The sequence below is a fragment of the Scyliorhinus torazame genome, chromosome 5, assembly GCF_047496885.1.
Source record: "Scyliorhinus torazame isolate Kashiwa2021f chromosome 5, sScyTor2.1, whole genome shotgun sequence".
Lineage (NCBI taxonomy): Eukaryota > Metazoa > Chordata > Chondrichthyes > Carcharhiniformes > Scyliorhinidae > Scyliorhinus > Scyliorhinus torazame.
The window spans coordinates 146,193,936-146,215,785 of NC_092711.1; the positions used below are offsets into that span (position 1 = coordinate 146,193,936).

General features: G+C 49.0%; 1 protein-coding gene across 1 annotated transcript; it reads right to left on the reverse strand.

Annotated features, from left to right (window-relative positions):
* Nucleotides 1–10,098: 10,098 nt before the first annotated feature.
* LOC140421928 (uncharacterized) lies at nt 10,099–21,753 on the reverse strand. Its single transcript, XM_072506905.1, has 2 exons — nt 21,547–21,753; nt 10,099–15,033 (listed from the first exon to the last, which is right to left on the reverse strand). The coding sequence occupies exon 2, from the start codon at nt 14,700–14,702 to the stop codon at nt 13,641–13,643; it is 1,062 nt and encodes a 353-aa protein (XP_072363006.1). The 5' UTR covers nt 14,703–15,033; nt 21,547–21,753; the 3' UTR covers nt 10,099–13,640.
* Nucleotides 21,754–21,850: the final 97 nt, after the last annotated feature.

Here is a 21,850-nt window from a genome sequence, read left to right on the forward strand (position 1 = left end):
CTCAAATTGACATCTCTTTATTCTGGGCCTAGACTCTCCCACGAGGGGAAACATCCTCTCAGCATTTACCCTGTGAAGCCCCTGAAGAATCCTGTATGTTTCAATGAGATCACCTCTCAATCTTCTAAATTCCAATGAGTAGAGTCCAAACCTGTTTAACCTTTGCTCCTAAAACAATCCCTTCATACCGGGGATCATCATAGTGAATCTTCTCTAACCCTCCTCCAATAAAATAATATCTCTCCTTAAATAAGGGGGCCAAAACTGCTGACACTATCTCTGTAGGCATTTCTTTAGGATCCTAAGGTGTAAGTCATCTGGGATAGGGTACGTATCTGTCTTTAGCCGCATTAGTTTGTTGAATACTGCGTCTTTAGTATTGGTATTTAATTCCTCCTCCATATTCTTTAGTATTAATGGAATATTTAAAGTCTCTTCAACCATAAAGACTGATGCAAAATATCTGTTTAACTCCTCTGCCATTTCCTTATTCCCCATAACTATCTCCGCAGATTTAATTTCTAAGGGGCCTGTGTGGAGTTGAGGTTACAATCAGATCAGCCAGGATGTAAAGAATGGTGGAGCAGGCTCGAGGGGCCGAGTGGCCTACACCTGCTCCTAATTCATATGTTATCACATCCTTTATAATAGATTGTAGCATTTTTCCTCCAATAATGTCAGGTTAATGGGTCTGTGGTTCCCTGTTTTCTCTCTCTCGCCTTAAATAGTGGGGTTACATTTACCACCTTCCAATCTGCAGGAACCATTACAGAATCTACAGAATTGTGAAAGATGATCACCAATGTATCCACTATCTCTACAGCCACCTCTTTCAACACTCTGGGATGTAGAGCAGCAGCTTTTGGGGATTTATTAACTTTCAATCACATTAATTTCTCCAGTACTACTTTTTAACTAATTCTAATCTTTTTCAGTTCCTCATGCTCACGAGTCCCTTGGTTCTCTGGTGTTTTTAGGACAATTTCTGTATCTTGCTCCGTGAAGACAGACACACATTGTTTAGTTTCCCTGCCATTTCCTTATTCCCCATTATAAACTCTCCTGTCTCTGTCTGGAATGGACCACATTGGTCTTTGCTAATCTTTTCCTTTTCACATTCCTATAGGAGCTGTTCCAGTCCTTTTTTTAATGTTTCGCGCCAGTTTGTTCTCATATTCTATTTTCTTTTTATCAGTTTCTTGATCCTACTTTGCTGAATTCTAAAACAAGTTCCCAGTCCTCAGGCTTATTACCTATTTTGGCCATTTTATGAGCCCCTTCTTTTCATGTAATGGAATCTTTAATGTTTCCTGTTATAATAATAATCTTTATTATTGTCAAAAGAAACTACTGTGAAAATCCCCTCGGCACCATTGCATCACTATTACTGTTGGATATTTATTCCTTAAATTAATTTATATTTGTCATACATATGTGAAAGTCGCCAAAGTCCCAGAGGACCACAGGCTTCTCTCTCCTGAGAAAGAGAGAGCGAGAGAGCTGCTTGGTGGTGATTTGACCCGAGGATCACCACACCTCAGGCGAGGGGCAATGTTGAGAAGACGGGGCCTTCATGGATAACCTCAGCCGGTACAGGAGTTGGACCCACACTGTTGGTGTCGCTCAGTATCACAAACCAGCCATCCAGCCAACTGAACTAACCAATCCCCTTGTAAATATGTAATAATTCCTTAAATAATAGCTATCTCCCATCATACCTTTTAATGTATTTTCCCAGCCCACCTCAGACACCTTATTCCCTCATACCCTGAGCCCCGCATACTCAGTTTTCCATAGTGAGAAACACCCAAATAAACTAAACAAAAGAACCATGTAACCACCATAGTCCATCTTCATGGCAACGTGGCATGGTTCTGGGGCTTCCAAACAGAAATGGAAACAAATAGTCTTAAACTTCAAAACTCCCTTTCACTCTTCTGATTCTTGTGAAACTTCAAACCAGGTATTTGCAAGAAGGTTCAGAGTGCATCAGCCCATTGGAGGCAAAGTCAGGATACCGGCCAGTCCAGCAGAAAGAAACCCTCCACCCTCCCCATCGACCAACTGTCAGAATGAACAAAATGCAGTCCTCTGTGTAATTGAAGCAGAAACAATAACAACAGAATCCTACCCCTGTAATCAATTGTGAACTTGTTGGTGTCTCAGCAAGTTCGAGGAAACATAGAATCCCTTCCCACACTGAGAGCAGGTGAACGGTCTCTCCCCGGTGTGAATTCACTGATGTGACTTGAGGTTGGATGACTGAGTGAATCCCTTCCCACACTGAGGGCAGGTGAATGGCCTCTCCCCAGTGTGAACTCGCTGATGTGAGTTCAGGCTGGATAACGGAGGGAATCGCTTCTCACACTGAGAGCAGGTGTACGGTCTCTCCCCAGTGTGTGCTCGCTAGTGTGTCTGCAGGGTGGATGAGTGACTGAATGTCTTCTCACAGTCTGAGCAGGTGAACGGCCTCTCCCTGGTGTGAACCCGCTGGTGTGACTTCAGATGGGATAACTGAGTGAATCCCTTCCCACACACAGAGCAGGTGAAGGGCCTCTCCCCAGTGTGAATGTGTCGATGAGCTTCCAGCGCAGATGGAACCCTGAATCCCTTCCCACAGTCCCATTTCCACCGTTTCCCCATGTTTTGGGCCTCCTCTTGTCTCTCCAGTCGGACAATCAGTTGAAGCCTCGTCCACACACAGAACACGTGTACGGTCTCTCCCCGCTGTGACTGGTGTGATGTGTTTTCAGGCTGTGTAACTGGTTAAAGCTCTTTCCACAGTCAGTGCTCTGGAACACTCTCACTCGGGTGTGTGTGTCTCGGTGCTTTTCCAGTCACACTGATATTTAAAATCTTTCGAAGCCAACAGGTCGGGCGAACATTCCGCCTTCCCGATTTAATGGCCGATGAACCGAGTGACTCTGTCAGATCTAAACATGATGTTTGAGATTTCTGTCTGTAAATCCTCTCCTTTTAACATCCTGTAACAGGAGTTTACAAAATAAATCAGTCAGTACAGGATAGAAATTCAGAACAGATTATTTTAATTTCTATGAAACATTCTTTCCTCTCATTCCCCAAAAGCTGTAAATCTCCATCCCACTCACTCTCCCTCCATTCTCACTCTGCTGTATCTAATATTCACCCTCCCAATTCTCCTGAAGGTGCTGATTCAGGCTGATTGACAGATCCATGCTCACTGCTTCCTGTCCTAGGCACAGAGACCATAACAAACAGGAGGTACAGTCGAAGCAACAATGCTAACCACTCTGGTACCCTGCCGCCCAGCACCATTTTTCCACGCCATCCCCCATATCCCTCGATAACTTCACTACCTAGAAACCTATCAAACTGCCCTGAAAATATTTGATGACTGAGGTTCCACAGTCCTCTGGGGTAGAGAATTCCAAAGCTTCACCACATTTCCTTTAAATGTATTGATGGGGGCAGCACAGTGGCACAACGGTTAGCCCTGCTTCCTCTCGGTGCCGAGGACCCGGGTTCGATCCCTGCCCCAGGTCACTGTCCATGTGGAGTCTGCACATTCTCCCCGTGTCTGCATGGGTCTCACCCCCTCAACCCAAGAAGATGTGCAGGGTGGGTGGATTGGCCATGCTAAATTTCCCCTGAATTGGAAAAAAAAATTGGGTATTTAAAAAATTTAATCAATTCATTGACGGGGATTTGGGGGTCACTGGTTAGGCCAGTATTTTTTGTCATCCCTAGTTGCCCTTCAGAAGGTGGTGGTGAGCTGCCTTCTTGAACTTCTGCAGTCCCTGAGGTGTAGGTACACCCACTGTGCTGGTAGGGAGGAGTTCCAGGATTTTGCCCCAGCGACAGTGAAGGAACGGCAATATATTTCCAAGTCGGTCTGGTGAGTGACTTGGAGGGGAACCTCCAGGGGGTGAGGTTCCCAGGTATTTGCTGCTCTTGTCCTTCTAGATAGTAGTGGTCGTGGGTTTGGAAGGTGCTGTCTGAGGAACCTTGGTGACTTACTTCTTGACTTACTGTATCTTGTAAATGGTACACACGGCTGCCACTGTTTGTCAGTGGTGGAGGGTTTGAATGTTTGTGGACAGAGGAGCAATCAACCTGGCTGCTTTGTCCTGGATGGTGTCGAGCTGCGAGTGTTGTTGGAGCTGCACTCATCCAGGCAAGTGGAGAGTATTCCATTATACTCCTGACTTGTGCCTTGTAGATGTTTGGACAAGCTCTGGGAGGTCAGGTTGTGAGTTACTCGCTGTAGGATTCCCAGCCTTTATTTCGCTAAGAAGGAGATACAGAGCTTTCCGGGAATGGAGAAGGGGGTGGTGTTGGCAATTTATGGGGCGATTTGAGGAGAACAGAAGGCCCACTGGAGGGGATTAAGGCATAGTGGGAGGAAGAGCTGGGAGAGAGCATGGAGGAGGGGTTGTGGTGTGAGGTGTCTGGAGGGTAAATGCCTCAACTTTGTGCGCGAGGTTGGGGCTGATAGAGCTGTACGTGGTGTATCGGGCGCACCTCACAAAGGTGAAGATGAGCCGACTCTTTGAGGAGGTAGAGGATGTTTGTGAACGTTGGGGGGGGACCCGCAAACCACATTCGTATGTTTTGATCCTGTCCAAAGCTGGAGGGGTATTGGTGGGAGGTGTTCAAGGTAATTTTGAAGGTGGTACATGTGAGGCATGAGCCGGGTCCTCTGGAGGCCATATTCGGGGTATTGGATCGGCCAGGGTTGGAAGCGGGTGCGGAGGCAGATGTTTTACCCTTCGCCTCGCTCATCGCCCAAAGGCGGATCCTGTTGGGGTGGAGGTCAGTTTCTCCACCCTGTGCCCTGGCGTGGCGGGGGGATCTGTTGGAGTTTTTAACACTCGAAAAAGTGAAGTTTGAGTTGAGGGGAAGGGTGGAAGGATTGTACAATTCATGTGTTTATTATGCACTTTCAAAAATTGGATGACATTGAACAAAAGAGTGGAGTGGGGGGGTTGGGGTGGGGTTGGACTGTGTATGTTGTTGGTGACTATGTATGGGGTTGTATGGTGAATTCCTGAATCCTTTTCTTTGATGTTTGTATTTAAAATGTTGAGGGTTGTTTGGGGGTTGGTGGGAGGGAGGAATTGTTGGCCAGGGGATTGACATTATATTTGTTACTGTTGATTGTTTGTCGGTGGGTGTAAATTTGGATGAAAATGTGAAAAAGGAGAATAAAAATATTTAGTAAGAAAAATAATTCCCAGCCTTTAACCTGCCCTGGTAACCACAGTACTAATATGGCTAGTCCACTTCAGATTCTGATCAATAGTAAGCCCCAGGATGTTGTTTGTGGGGGATTCAGCGATGGTAATGCCATTGCATGTCAAGGAGCGGTGGTTAGATGTAAGGGTAGCACAGTGGTTAGCACTGTTGCTTCTCAGCTCCAGGGTCCTAGGTTTGATTCAAGGCTTGGGCCACCGTCTGCGTGGAGTCTGCATGTTCTCCGTGTCTGCGTGGGTTTCCTCCGGGTGCTCCGGTTTCCTCCCACAAATCCTGAAAGACGTGTTGTCAGGTAATTTGGACATTCTGAATTCTCCCTCTGTGTACCCGAACAGGCGCCGGAATGTGGGGACTCGGGGCTTTTCACAGTAACTTCATGGCAGTGTTAATGTGATCCTACTTGTGACAATAAAGATTATTATTCTCATCTTGCAGGAGATGGCCATTGCCTTGCACTTGTGTTACATCCTCGAGTGAGGAAATCCCTCCTCATCTCAGCTTTCTCTCCATTTTCCTGCCGGTTTCCCATGACCCTTGACTCCCTCGCCAATCAGAAATCTGTCTGGGGGGGACCACGTGAAGCGGCTTTTCCGCAGGTTCTGGTGCCACTCGCCTATAATCTGTAATTTATCCTGATTTCCCGGCATTCATCTAATTAATGCCAGAATTAATATTTGTTCTCATGTCCCTGGAAGACTTCAGGATTGGTTTTGGTGAGATTATGCCGAAATATGTCAAGAAATCTATTGATTGGGCTGCACGTGGCACAGTGGTTAGCACTGGGACTGCAGCGCTGAGAACCCGGGTCCGAATCCCGACCCTGGGTCACTGTCCGTGTGTAGTTTGCACATTCTCCCCATGTCTGTGTGGGTTTCACCCCCACAACCCAAAGATGTGTAGGGTAGGTGGATTGGCCATGCTAAATTGCCCCTTAATTGGAATAAAGAGATAATTGGGTACTCTAAATTTTATTTAAAAAAAGAAATCTATCGATAAAAGAGTGCAGGCGGATTCAGTGGGGGTGGAGCCGCATTTTGAACATGGCACCCTGACCCTCAGGAGGTCCCTCGACCCCGCGCTCTCCGGGACTCTCTCGGAGGCGGTGAAAATGATGACTGCCGACATTCTCCGTGTTATTGACCAGAGGCTGAGTGAGCTGGCTCAATATCTGTGAGCTCATGAGGCCGAGCTGCAAAACACCATGAAGAGGCTCGATGATCCGGAGGCGAGAATCCTGAACGTTGAGCAAGATGCCTCCTCGGCAGAGGCAAGAATTCAATCCTTGGAAAACCGGCTGAGTGGTGTGGTGGACTCCTGGAGGACTTGGAGAACCGAGGGTGAGAGAAAGAACATCCAAGTCGTCGGCCTGCCAGAAGGTGTGGAGGATAAGGTTCCTGTTAGGTTCTCCGAGGACTGGCTGCCACATTTTCTCAAGCTAGACTTGAAGCCTGGGTGTTTCAAATTAGAAAGGGCATCGGATCCTGTCTTTGAGGCCGAGGGATAGTTTTCTTCCCAGGCCTGTAATCATTCCCTCCACAACTTGAAAGATCACCAGAGGGTCCTGGAGACGGGTAAGGTCATTTGGGACCCGGCTCCATGAGGGACTGAGGATTTAGTTCTTCCAGGATTTTTTGGCAGCCACAAAAACGAGATACGAGGTCTCCCTTTTGGTTAACTCAAACCCTGGGATTTCCCCCTCCATTTTGTGGAGGACGTATGACGTTTATGCTCGGGGCTGATCATTTCTCACACTGCTAATGAAGGGTGCAGGATGCTGGAGAACCAGCGGCGTCTGGAGGTTTGTTTGGCGAAGGTGGAGGAGAATCATATGGAGGGCCCGAGTAAGCTATTACTGAAGGAGGTTAACGCAGCAAGAGTGGCTTTGGACTCCTATCGACTCAGCAGGTCGAGAAAAGTTGAGAGTTTGTGAGGCAGAAGTTGTACGAGTTTGGGAATAAGCCGAGCAAATACTTGGCCTGTTGGACAAAGAAAAAGGCCGACTTTAGAGTCATTCCCAAAGGCCATCCTGGTGTGGGGTGATGGTGTAGAGAGCTCTGCGCTTCTTTCTTGAAAAGAGGCCTTAACAATTCCCATCTACTCTACTCCGCATGGCTGAACTCGTTCTATCTCTCAACAACTTCTCCTTCAACTCATCCCACTTTCTCCAAATCAAAGGTGAAGCAATGAGTAGCTGCATGGATCCTAGCTACGCTTGCCTTTTTATGGGGTATGTGGAACATTCCTTGTTCCAGGCTGACCCAGGTCCCCTCCCACAACTCCTTTACCAATACATTGATGACTATTTTGGTGCCATTTCAAGCTCTCGTCCAGATCTGAAAAATTCATCAACTTCGCTTCCAGTTTCCACCCCTCCATCATTTTCACCTGTTCCATCTCAGACACTTCTCTTCCCTTCCTTGACCTTTCTGTCTCCATTTCCGGCAATAGTCTATCCACTAATGTCAATTACAAGCCCACGGACTCCCACAGCTATCTGGACTACAGCTCTTCGCACCCTAAATTCTGTAAAGGCTCCATCCCTTTCTCGCAGGTCCTTCGCCATCGCATTTGTTCCGATGATGGCACTTTCCAAAGGTGCTTCGAAAATGTGTTCCTTCTTCCTCAACCATGATTTCCCACCGACAATTGTGGACAGGGCCCTCAGCAACATGCGGTCCATCTCCCGCGCCACTACCCTCGCCCCCTCCCTCCCAGAACAAGGATAGAGTCCCCCTCGTTCTCACATTTCATCCCACCAGCCTCCATATGCAAAGCATAATCCTCCACCATATTCGCCAACTCCAGCGTGATGCCACCACCAAACACATCTTTCCTTCCGCCCGCTGTCAGCATTCCGCAGAGACCGTTCCCTTCAGGATAGTCTAGTCCACTCCTCCATCATATCTAACACCTCTCCCATCACCCATGGCACCCTCTCATGCAATCTCAGGTGTAACATCTGCCCCTTTACCTCTTTCATGCTTAACATCCCAGGCCCAAAACACTCATTCCAAGTTAAGCAGTGTTTCACTTGCACCCCTTTCAATTTGGTTGATTGCATTCACTACTCCCAATGTCGTCTCCTCTATGTCGGAGAGACCAAACGTAGAGTGGGTGATCGCTTTGCTGAGCACCTTCAGTCTGTGTGCATTCAGGACCCTGACCTTCCCATTGCTCGCCATTTTAACACAAGACCCTGCTCCCATGCCCTGTCCGTGGCCTGCTACAATGTTCCAGAGAAGCTCAACGCATATTGGAGGAGCAGCATCTCACCTTCCGGTTAGACATGCCTTCCGGTCTGAACATCAAATTCAACAACTTCAGATGATTAGCTCTACCCACCTCGACCCTTTTCGTTTTCATTCCATCTCATTTTAACTGTCTTTTACCTTTTATTTCTTTCTTCATATATATTTTCCCCCCAATCTTATTCTCTTTCCTTACCTTTTCTCCCCTTTGCTTCCCCCTTTCTCTCATTTTACCTCTCTCCCACCCATGTCCCCCTTCTCCCCACATCTGTATCTGTCACACCTTACCCTCTGATTTTAGTTTCTCGGCTGTTTGACCTTTCACATCTTTTATTCTCTCTGGGGACTATCATTAGCACTCTTTCCCCTTGGTTTCTGTAGCTATTAGCACTCTTTTTGCTTTGTTTCTGCGGCTATGACTCATCTTTCATTCCCTCACACTACAGTATAAATATCAACGCCTTTTAGCTTTGACAAAGAGTCATCTAGACTCTAAATGTCAGCTCTTTTCTCTCCTTTCAGTTGCTGCCACACCTGCTGAGATTTTCCAGCATTTTCTCTTCTGGAATATAACGTTGCTGCAAGGGACCAATTGAAGGCCAGAATGAGAAAAGAAATGGAAAAGTGGAGAAAATAAAGTGTTATACGCACAGATGTTGGGCACAGGACGGAGCTTCAGTCTTTGTGAAGCTCAAATGTCATCCAGACAAATCCCCCGCTCTCAATAGCTGGAGGACTAGAGTCCTTCCGGTCCTCCAATCTTTCCATTGGTTGCTGGCCGCCTGCCTGAAGACAATGGGCAACGGGTGTCACGTGGTCATCGATGCTCCTTTGACCCGAGGGAATAATCATCACCGCGTATGCGCCTCTTTTCCTCTCGTTATGGCCCCGCCCCCCGCGGTGGATGGAGCGGTTTCCCCGGCGCTGGGGACTATGGGAGATTAAGCCGCCATTACCCATCCGGAGCCCAGTCTACAAACGTCTGGGACTGGGATGAAAAGAGGGAGTGGCGAGCAGTGCCCCCATTCCAGACACAGAGTACATGTGGGTAGTCACTGGATTTTGTGACTCCCCTTAGCACAATTTTTTGTTAACTTCAGCTGTAACGATTTAGACATATTGGGGAGTGTGAAACTGAACCCGAGAGTCAGCATCTTCAGGGGAGGCGAATTGGGGGAAAAGCAGGAGGAGGATAAATGGGATGAATTAGTGTTACAATCAATAGGGAGGAGTGTGTGGAGCCAGAGACAGGGAGAAGCAGTATTTTCTGTCATGATCATGAGCTTGGACAATTTTATCAAATCATTTGTGAAACCTGGATTTACAATGTCCTTGTGGAACACCTTGGGAAATTTAATTACATTAAATGTGCTGTATAAATGCAAATTAATCTGTTATTTATTTATTTTTTAAAATTATGATTATTCAATGTTTTTCAATAATTTTTACAAAACACTACAAAAAGGAAAGAAAATATACAAGAGAGAAATAAACAGGGCAATACGCCAACAAACAAAGCATCTTAATCCTCTAACCCTTAAACGATTTAACAAATTAAGAATAAAAATGGGACAAATGCCCCTTACATAAACCAAAACAAGAACCCCCCCCCCCCCCCACCCAGTGTTGCTGCTGCTATTGACCTCCACCTAACGTTCCGTGAGAAAGTCTAGGAACGGTTGCCACCGTCTGGAGAATCTTGCACAGACCCTCGCAAGGCAAACTTTATCTTTCCAACCTGAGAAATCCCGCCATGTCATTGATTCAAGCCTCCAAGCTTGGGGGCTTCGCGTCCCTCCACATTAGTAAGATCCTTCTCCAGGCTACCAAAGAGGCAAAGGCCAGAACTCCGGCCTCTTTCGGCTCCTGTACTCCCGGCTCGTCTGACACCCCAAATATTGCTATCCCCAGCTCAGTTTTACCCGAGTGTCCAAGACCTTGGACATAGCCTTTGTGAAGCCCCTCCAAAACCCCGCCAGCGCCGGGCACGCCCAGAACATATGGGCGTGGTTTGCTGGGCTCCCCGAGCACCTCACACACCTGTCCTCTACCCAAAAAAACTTACACATCCTCGGCCCCTATCATATGCGCCCTGCGTAACACTTTAAACTAGATCAGGCTGAGTCTGGCGCAAGACAAGGAGGAATTAACCCTGCTCAGGGCGTCAGCCCACAGGCCCTCATCGAGCTCCTCGCCATGATCCTCCTCCCACTTGCCCTTCAGCCCCTCCACCGAGGCTCCCTCCGCCTCCTGCAGCTCCTGGTATATTGCCCAGACCTTACCCTCTCTGACCCACACGCCCAAAATCACCCTGTCGTGTATCCTCCGGGCAGGCAGCAGCGGGAATTCCCCTACCTGCCTCCTCACAGACCCCAACCTGCACATACCTGAAGGCATTTCCCAGGGGTAACCCAAATTTCTCTTCCAGCGTCCTCAGACTGGCAAAAGTCCCATCAATGAATAGGTCCCCCATCCTTTTGATTCCCGCCCGATGCCAACTTAGGAATCTGCCATCCATCCTGCCCGGTGCAAACCTATGGTTGTTCCGTATCGGGAACCAGATTGAGGCCCCCACCTCCCCCTGTACCATCTCCACTGCCCCCAGATCCTCAATGTCGCTGCCACCACCGGGCTCGTGGTGTACCGCGTCGGCGGTAGCGGCAACGGTGCCATCGCCAGTGCCTCCAGGCTAGTACCTACACATGACGCCGCCTCTAGTCTTTTCCACGCCGCCCCTCCCCCTCCATTACCGAATCATTGCCACATTAGCTGCCCAGTAGTAACTACACAGATTCGGCAGCGCCAGCACACCCCACTCCCGACTGGGCTCCAAGAACAGTCTCTTAACCCTCGGTGTCTTACTTGCCCACACATACCTCATAATGCTCTTGCTCACTCGCTTGAAAAAGGCCTTAGGGATGAGAATAGGCACTGGAACACGAACAAGAACCTAGGGAGGGCCGTCATCTTAATGAACTGCACCCTGCCCGCCAGGGAGAGTGGCAACACGTCCCATCTCTTAAAGTCCTCCTCCATCTGGACCACCAACCACACCAAGTTGAGCTTATGCAGGACCCCCAACTCTTGGCCACCTGGATACCCAAATACTGGAAACTCCTCTCCACCCTCTTGAGCGGCAGCTCCTCCAACCTCTTCTCCTGACCCCTCGCATGCACCACAAAGAGCTTGTTCTTCCCAACGTTGAGCTTGTATCCTGAGAAGTCTCCAAACTCCCTAAGGGTCTACATGACCTCTGCAATCCCCTCCACTGGATCTGCGATATACAAAAGCAGGTCATCTGCATATAATGAGATCCGATGCTCCTCCCCTCCCCGGACCAACCCCCTCCAGTTTATAGACTCCCTCAGCACCATGGCCAGCGGCTCATTTGCCAGGACAAACATCAGGGGGGACAGGGGGGCACCCCGGTCTTGTCCCGCAGTACAGTCTAAAGTACTCTGACCTCAGCCGATTTGTCGATACGCTCGTCACCGGGGCCTGGTACAACAATTTGACCCACCCTATCAACCCCTCACCGAACCCAAACCTGCCCAGCACTTCTCACGGGTACTCCCACTCCACCCGATCAAAGGCCTTCTCCACTTCCATTGCCGCCACCACTTCCGCCTCCCCCATCCTCCGAGGGCATCATGATCACATTCAGGAGCCTCCGCACATTTGCATTCAATTGCCTGCCCTTCACAAACCCCGTCTGGTCCTCGTGTATCACTCCCAGGACACAATCCTCAATCCTAGTCGCCAGGACCTTCGCCAACAACTTGGCATCCACATTGAGGAGCGAAATCAGCCTATACGAGCCACACTGCAGCGGGTCCTTGTCCTGCTTGAGGATAAGCGAGATCAGAGCCCGCGACATCGTCGGGGGAAGAATCCCTTCTTCCTTCGCCTCGATGAAGGTTCTCACCAGCAACGGGCCCAGCAGTTCCACAAACTTCCTGTAGAACTCAACCGGGAACCCATCTGCCCCGGGACCTTGCCCGCCTGCATACTCCCCAACCCCTTAACCAGCTCCTCCATCCCGATCGGGGCCCCCAAACCTTCTACCTGCCCCTCCTCCACCATTGGAAACTTCAATTGGTCCAGGAACCGCCACATCCCCCCCCCCCCCCCCCCCCCGCTGGGGGATCTGACTTGTACAGGTTCCCGTAGAAATCTCTAAAGACCTCATTTATTTTGGCCGGACTCCTCACCGTGTTCCCCCCTCTGTCCCTGATTCCTCCAATCTCCCTTGCCGCCTCCTTCCTACGTAGCTGATGCGCCAGCATCCGACTGGCCTTCTCCCCATACTCGTACGCTGCACCCTGTACCCTCCTCCACTGGGCTTCAGCTTTCCCCATAGTCAGCAAATCAAACTCAGTTTGGAGGCTCCGGCGCTCCTTCAGCAGCCCCTCTTCAGGGGATTCCGCGTATCTCCTATCCACCCTCAGTAACTCCCCCACCAATCTCTCCCTCTTATCCCTGTGAGCCCTGATTGAGATTAGCTCTCCCCTGACCACCGCCTCCAAGACCACACTCACCAATACCTCCCCATTATTATTGGCCTCCGTGTACCTTTGAATGCACCCTCGGCCCCGCCCACAGACCTCATCTGCCAGCAGTGGCACATTCATGCGCCACAGCGGGCGCTGGCCCCTCTCCTCCCCCAACTCCAGCTCCACCCAGTGCGGGGCATAGTCCAAAATCGCTATTGCCGAGTACTCCGTCCCCTCCACTCTTGGGATCAACTCCCTACTCACCACGAAGAAGTCTATCCGTGAATAGGCCTTGTGCACATGGGAAAAGGAGAACTCTCTAGCTGCTGGCCTGGCAAACCTCCACGGGTCCACTGCCCCCATCTGATCCATAAACCCCCTCAGAACCTTGGCTGCAGCTGGCCTCTTGCCCGACCTTGACCTGGATCGATCCAGTGCCGGGTCCAGTACCGGATTAAAGTCCCCCCCCACCTCCCCGCCTCCAGATCCGGGAGCCGGCTCAGCATGCACTTCATGGACCCTCTATCGTCCCAATTCGGGGCATATACATTCACCAGCACCACCCGGGCCCCCTGCAGCCTACCACTCACCATCACAGATCGGCCCCCTTTATCCGCCACAATACTCCGCCTCAAAAGTCACCCGCTTGCTCACACTTCTCGCACTAAAAGCAGGTTAATGGCTTCTCCCCGGTGTGAACTCGCTGGTGTCTCTGCAGGTGGGATGACTGAGTGAATCCCTTATCACACTGAGAGCAGGTGAACGGCCTCTCCCCGGTGTGAACTCGCTGGTGTTTCCGCAGGACGGATGATTGAGTGAATCCCTTCTCACACTGAGAACAGGTGAATGGCCTCTCCCCAGTGTGAACTCGCTGGTGTGCCAGCAGGCTCGATGAAGTAGTGAATCCCTTCTCACACTGAGAGCAGGTGAACGGCCTCTCCCCAGTGTGAACTCGCTGGTGTTTCCGCAGGACGGATGATTGAGTGAATCCCTTCTCACACTGAGAGCAGGTGAACGGCCTCTCCCCAGTGTGAACTCGCTGGTGTGTCTGCAGGTTGGATAACTGAGTGAATCCCTTCTCACACTGAGAGCAGGTGAACGGCCTCTCCCCAGTGTGAACTCGCTGGTGTTTCCGCAGGCTCGTTGAAGTAGTGAATCCCTTCTCACACTGAGAGCAGGTGAACGGCCTCTCCCCAGTGTGAACTCGCTGGTGTGTCTGCAGGCTGGATAAGTGAGTGAATCCCTTCTCACACACAGAGCAGGTGAATGGCCTCTCCCCAGTGTGAACTCGCTGGTGTGTCTGCATGCTGGATAAGTGAGTGAATCCCTTCTCACACACAGAGCAGATGAATGGCCTCTCCCCAGTGTGAACTCGCTGGTGTGTCTGCAGGCTGGTTAAGTGAGTGAATCCCTTCTCACACTGAGAGCAGGTGAATGGCCTCTCCCCAGTGTGAACTCGCTGGTGTCTCTGCAGGTTGGATAACCGAATGAATCCCTTCCCACATTGAGAGCAGGTGAACGGCCTCTCCCCAGTGTGAACTCGCTGGTGTTTCCGCAGGGTGGATAACTCAGTGAATCCCTTCCTACACACAGAGCAGGTGAACGGCCTCTCCCCAGTGTGGCTGCGTCGATGAACTTCCAGCTGAGATGGGACCCTGAATCCCTTCCCACAGTCCCCACATTTCCACGGTTTCCCTATGTTTTGGGTGTCCTCGTGTCTCTCCATGTTGGACAATCAGTTTAAGCCTCATCCACACACAGAACACGTGTCCAGTCTCTCCCCACTGTGAATGGTGTGATGTTTTTTCAGGCTGTGTAACAGGTTAAAGCTCTTTCCGCAGTCAGTGCTCTGGAACACTCTCACTCGGGTGTGTGTGTCTCGGTGCTTTTCCAGTCACACTGATGGTTAAAATCTTTTGAAGCTGACAGAAAAGACAAACATTTCTCCTTCTAGATACGAAGTCGGGTGATATTCAGTTCCAAGGAATTGAGAGACTCAGTCAGATTGAGACGTGAAGTTTGAGATTTCAGTCTGTAATTCCTCCTCTTCTAATATCCTGTAAAAACAATTCACAAAAGAAATCACTGTCAGTAAAGGACAGAAATTCAGAACAGACAATTCTCGTTCCTAGAGAACATTCTTTCCTCGCTCATTCCCCAAAAGCTGCAAATCTCCATCCCACACACTCTCCCTCCATTCTCACTGCTGTATCTAATATTCACCCTCCCAATTCTCCTGAAGGTGCTGATTCAGGTTGATTGACAGATCCATGCTCACTGCTTCCTGTCCTAGGCACAGAGATCATAACAAATACGAGCTGCAGTTGGCCATTTGGCCCATTGAGCCTGCTCGTCTATTCTGTGGGATCATTGGCCGATCTATGTCAGCGACATTCTCAGTGTTATTGACCAGAGTGTGCTGACTCAATATCTGTGAGCTCATAAGGTCGAGCTGTAAAACACCATTAAGAGGCTCGATGATCCGGAGGAGAGAATCCTGAACGTTGAGCAAGATGCGTCCTCGGCGGAGGCACAAATTTAATCCTTGGAAAACTGGCCGAGTGGTGTGGTGGACTCCTGGAGAACTTGGAGAACCGAAGGTCAGAGAAAGAACATCTGAGTCGTTGGCCTGCCAGAAGGTGTGGAGGGGAAGGCTCGCGTTAGGTTCTTCGAGGACCGGCTGCCACGTTTTCTCAAGCTGGATCTGAAGCCTGGGTATTAGAATTAGAAATTAGAAAGGGCATCGGATCCTGTCTTTGAGGCCAAGGGATAGTTTTCATCCCAGGCCTGTAATCATTCCCTTCCACAACTTGAAAGATCACCAGAGGGTCCTGGAGACGGGCAAGGTGAGGTGAGACCTGGCTCCCACCTCACCTTACAGTAAATTATGTTGCGTCATCCTGTGACCCTGAAAATTATATTGACAACTCCGTCAAGTCTTTCAATAATCTGACTACTGCCTTGGTTTTCACTAAATCCTCGAAGGGCTACGATTGGAGCGATGATTTGCAGCTCAGACTAACTCAGGCTCTAATCTAAACTCTTTCCCTATCTTGGTGTTGTTGTCTGAAATTGTTATCTTTTATCCTGTTGAAGGGAGTTGTTATTCTGTGAGCGCCAATTGAATGTCTTCTTCTTCTCCTCGAGTGTTCCAGGGACTCGGATTATCTTATCTCAGTTATGGCAGATGTGCCGTGTGCTTATTATCCGTTGTCTTCTATTATCCGAGCGTTAATCATGGCAGAACCGAGTGGTGCCATTGCCGAAGGGTGGGTGGTAGTGGATGTCGGTCTTCACGGGTGAGTCTAAAATGCGGGAGGGGCATTCATTCCCCATTCCCTTGTTTTCTTCTCATTTTGGAGAAGGTATCCTGAGGGTAACGACAGTCTGGCCGTGGGGTTAATCCTCCGGGTCCTCAGTCTTATTGAGGAATGTCCCCTTGGATCTATTGTGTTGGTGATTCTTTTGTATTTTTGTTATTATGGGAGGGTTTATGTGTTGTTGACTTTATCCTACTCTGGTACAGACGGGGCTTTTATCCGTGAAAGGAGCAGTTTGGGGAAACGTTGGTGCCTGTGGTGTAAAGAGAGTTGGAGGAGGGGGTAATGGCGCACGCCCGATTGTGGTGTGAAAATCTGTTCCTGTCTCTCTGTCGCCTAACTAATGGCAGCAGTTAATCTGCAAATTTTCTCAGGGAATGTACGGGGCATCCATCACCCTATCAGAAGGAAAAAGATCCTCTCCTTTCGTAAGGAGAAAGTCGACATAGCTTTATTACTGGAAGCCCATCTGGATGATGAGGAATACTTTAAATTGAGGCAGGATTGGATGGGGCAGGTTTTTTCACCTCCTTTTCCTCAAATTGGAGGGGTGTGGCAATCCTTATGAATAAAAATATCACTTTTAAGTTTGAAACCTGCACCAAGGACAAAGGAGGGAGATATGTGATCATTAGAGGTTTGGTGAATGGAGATGTTGTTTCAATAATGAATCTTTATGGATCCCCGATTACTCCCGGAGTTCATTACGAAGGTTTTTGTGAATTTTGTACAGTTAGCTTCGACTAACTCTTTGTGGTTGGTGACTTCAACTGCCACTTAAATTCTCTGGTAGATAAGCTCCCGGTTACCAGGAACCCCCCCCCCCCCACTCACGCTGCAAGCTAGGGTGTTGGCCTCGGCTTGTGAGGAGGTGGGTTATGTGGATGTTGAGAGAACTTTGTACCCGAGGAGCAGAGATTTTACCTTCTTTCCAGCCCCACATCATTGTCATACTCGAATCAGCAATTTGTTTGTGCCGAGGACGATCCTACACCTGATGTCCACTTGCACCACAGGGAGCATCGTAATCACAGACCTTCCCCCGTTTGGAGTTTCTGCTCGAGGGCTCACCCGCAAGTCGAGAACGTGGAAGTTTGATGCCTCCCTGATAAGAGACACTTCATTTACGGCACACTTTACGGAATAGTTTGAGTTCTTCCTTTCGGTTAACTCGACTCCTGGTATTTCCCCCTCCATTTTGTGGGAGACGTGTAAAGTTTATGCTCGGGGCTGATCATGTCTTACACTGCTAATAAAAGGTGCAGGATGTTGGAGAACCAGTGGCATCTGGAGGTTTGTTTGGTGAAGGTGGAGGAGAATCATATGGAGGGCCCGAGTCGGCTACTGTTGAAGGAGGATAACACGGCAAGAGTGCTTTGGGTTAACACGGCAAGAGCGGCTTTGGGTTAACACGGCAAGAGCGGCTTTGGGTTAACACGGCAAGGGCAGCTTTGGGTTAACACGGCAAGAGTGCTTTGGGTTAACACGGCGGAGCAGCTTTGGGCTCCCTATTGTCCCAACAGAAAAGTTGGACGTTTGCGAGGCAGAAGTTGTACGAGTTTGGGGAATAAGCTGAGCAAATACTTAGCCTGTTTGACAAAGAAAAGGTCGACTTTAGAGCAATTCCCTCTGTTCGGCTTCGGAGAGGGAAAAGGGTCATGAAGACAAACTTGTATTTCAGGAATTCAATGCAGGATTATACAAGTCTGAGCAATATTCTGATGTGTTGGTGAGTGTGGAACATGTTTTCTCTTCCCTGAAGCTTCTGGAGGCCTCAGAAAGCCATTGTGAGGCTCTTAACGCTCCCCTTTCGAGGGAAGAGTATTAAAGGCCATGAAGGAGCTGCAGCCGGGTAAAGCCCGGGACCGGATGGCTGTGGGTGAGTTTTATCGGGGGTTTGAGGATTTGTTGTTGGACCCGTTGATAGATATGTATTGTCACTCTTTTGACTCAGGGATGCTGCCACCGACTCTTGGTGAGGTTAATATCTCTTTGATCCTGAAGGTGGGCAAGGACCCAAGGAGTGGGCCTCTTATCGCCCAATCTCTCTTTTGAATGTTGACTTGAAACTGCGATCTTATGTTTTGGCGATAAGGCTGGCGGACATCCTTCTGACAATCGTGCGGGAGGACCAGACTGGGTTTATACGGAGAAGGTTTTCCAGTAACAATGTTGGAAGGTTGCTGAATGTGATTCAGGCTTTTCAGAAATATTCACTGGATGGGCTGCTGATCTCCTTCGATGCAGAGAAAGCTTTTGCTCGAGTTGAGTGGAATTATCTGGTGTATCCGCTGCGAGGCTTCGGGTTGGGTGAGGTTTATATTGAGTGGATTCAATTGATACATCACAAACCGGCAGCGGTGGTGCTCACCAATGGTTTAAGGGCATCAAACCTTGAGCTTCAGAGAGGGACAAGACTGGACTGCCCTCTGTCCCCCTTGCTGTTTGCATTGGCCATTGAGCCCTTGCTGGAGGATATCAGATCAGATCCTCTGATATCGGGACTGGGGGGTGGCGTGAGGCAGCACACGATCACTCTGTGTGCAGATGACGGGCTGCTGATGATGTCGATCCCCAGTGTTTCAGTCCTGGTCATTATTGGAGTAGTGGGTAGATTTAGTGCCTTCTCCGGTTACGAGATCAATTTTACTGAGTCCAAGGCCATGCCGGTGGGGAGGGGTTGAGGTGTAAGCCCCCTCCTCTTGCTAACTTCCCCTTCAGATGCCCCCCCACCCCCACCATGCCATTTAAAAACCGGTGAATGTCAATGGCCCCTCTTTCAGGCAGCTGTATGGGGCCAACTTTTCACAGCTGATGGTGACTATTAGGTGGGACCTTGCCCGGTGGTCGGCTCTTCCGATTTCATGGCGAGGATTGCCTTCATTAAAGTGAATGTGTTGCCCAGAATGTTGTACCCTCTGCAGATGCTGCCTATACTGCTGTCAACCAGAGTTGTTAGGGGAATTAATCAAATCAGGGCAGGACCTACTCAGTTAATGGTAGGGAGTTGGGGACAGTTACAGAACAAAGAGATCGAGGAGTACAGGTTCACAGCTCCTTGTAGGTGGAGTCGCAGGTGGACAGGGTGGTGAAGAAGGCATTCAGTATGCTCAGTTTTATTGGTTAGAATATTGAACACAGGAGTTGGGATGTCTTAGTGAAGTTGGACAAGACATTGGTAAGACCGCAGATGGATAGGCTGGGACTTTTTTTCCCTGGAGCGTAGGAGGCTTAGGTGTGACCTTATAGAAGTCTACAAAATAATGAGGAACATAGAAAAGGTATATAGTCAACATCTTTTCCCTCAGGTAGAGGAGTCTAGAACTAGAGGGCATAGGTTTAAGGTGAGAGAAGAGAGATACAAAAAGACCAGAGGAGAAGTTTCTTTACATAGAAATGAAATGAAAAGAAAATTGCTTATTGTCACAAGTAGGCTTCAAATGAAGTTACTGTGAAAAGCCCCTAGTCGCCACATTCCGGCGCCTGTTCGGGGAGGCTGGTAGAGGGTGGTGAGCATCTGGAATGGCTGCCGGAGGCAGTGGTAGAGGCGGGTACAATTTTGTCCTTTAACAAGCAGTTAGAAGTTACATGGGCAGGGTGGGTATAGAGGGAAATGGGCCAAATGCTGGCAAGTGGGACTAGCTTAGTGATAGAAGCTGGGCGGCATGGACAAGCTGGGCCGAAGGGCCTGTTTCCAAGCTGTAAACATCTATGACTCTACCTGGAACACAAATAAACCTTGCCTCAAGTTTGTTAAGCTCCAATCACCAGGAGCTAAGGGAGGGTATGGTCTCCTGAAAAATCAGGCTTCATCAATTGGCCTCTCGTCTTAGGTTCATAAGGGATTGGGTTAGGATGGAGCCAACATTCATCTGGCTCAATACAGAAGCAGACCAGTCAGTTCTCCCTCGATCCAAAACTGGCATAGGCTGATTATGGAAAGCATCTCCATGCAATTTTTATGTCTGTAATTCATTCGGAGTCTGATGCATTGGGTAAAGTATGGGACTCCTATCTCAAATACATAGGCTCCAAATTCACTGACTTGCTCCTCCTGGACTTTCCATGAGTGAATTCAATTTAACTTAGGGCACAGTGGTTAGTACTGCTCCCTCAGCGTCAGGGACCCAGGTTCAATTCCAGCCTTGGGTGGCTGTCTGTGTGGAGTTTGTGTATTCATCTTGTGGCTTTGAGTGTTTTCTCCGGGTGCTCCGGTTTCCTCCCACTATCCAAAGAAGTGCAGCGAAAGTGGATTGGTCACACTATTTTGCCCCTTAGTGTCCAAGATGTGTAGGTTAGGTGGGTTGACCATGATCAATGGACAGGCTTACGAAGATTGGATGGGGAGTGGGCCTGTGTGAAATGCTCTTTCTGAGGCTCAGTGCAGATGTGAAGGGGCGAATACCCTTCAGCACTACAGGAGTTCTATGTCATCTATGTTGTGTAATTCATTTTAATTTCATTATGCTGTTAGCCGTCCCGTTTGTGATATTTTTGGGTTTACAAACTGAACTGTTATATACCCTTACCCTCTTTCCCCACTCACTACTTTAACCTGTTAACTGGTTCTTCAATTGATCTGGCATTTCATCTCGAGGCTCTGGTCCCTCAAATATCCTGTTCCAAATTAATTCTGCAATGTGTTGCTTGGATTGATGTTGGCAATATCTCTTGTTCCGCTCTGTGCCCATTTGCCACGATTTTGTTCTGTTACTCTGTTGCATTCATTGATTAAAAATTATTTAAAACAAAACAATTTATTAAAAATCAGTCCAACTCATCCGTGAATATATTCAAAGACCCCCACACGCCACTGGCCCCTGGGAAGAGAAATCCAGAGACTAATAACCCTCCAAGGGAAGAGATGACTGGATTGTACTTTATTACAGAACCATAAGTAATATATCTAATGTGTACCATATAACAGCACGAGACATGTCTCTGGTATTAATTTACTGTCCCCTCAAATGTCAGCCATCGCCTGGAGAAACCAGCCCTTTAATTGTGAACATTGGGAAAGAGACCATCCTTTTAGCCAGACAAATAAATGTGTCAAGCTGAGGGAGCAAAGGATGTCAATGTCTTGAAGAGAGAGAGAGAGAGAGAGAGAGAGAGACCTGGGCCAAGCTTTGCAGAGTCTGCACCCTCCCTGGATTCACTTCCTTTCCCTTCAGTTGCTGCAAGTCACCAATTGAAGGTGAGAATGAGAAAATAAATGGAAAGAGGGAGAAAATAAAGTGCTTTACTCACAGATGTTGGAGACAGGAGGAGGTTTCAGTCCGTGCGCGGCCCCAGGTTTCCTCATTGTCCAGCTTCCACGTTCGAACGGGGGAGCTGATTGGATGGTGGAAGAAGTCCTTCCGGTTCACCAACTCTTCCCATTGGTCAACAACCTTCCACCGCCTCATTCATTGTCCCCCCTCCTCGAGACAAGGATTGCAGGCAACCGACTGACGGCTCCGGACAGAGCGAGAAGCCTCTCGGTGATTTTCTCTCCCCCCGGCCCGGGACTGCGCATGTCTGAGGGAGAGGCGAGATTGCGCATGTCTGAGGG

What these genes read in the sequence shown, in the direction of transcription:
- LOC140421928 (XM_072506905.1), bottom strand. Translation starts at nt 14,702, where the DNA reads ATGGAGAGACACGAGGACACCCAAAACATAGGGAAACCGTGGAAATGT.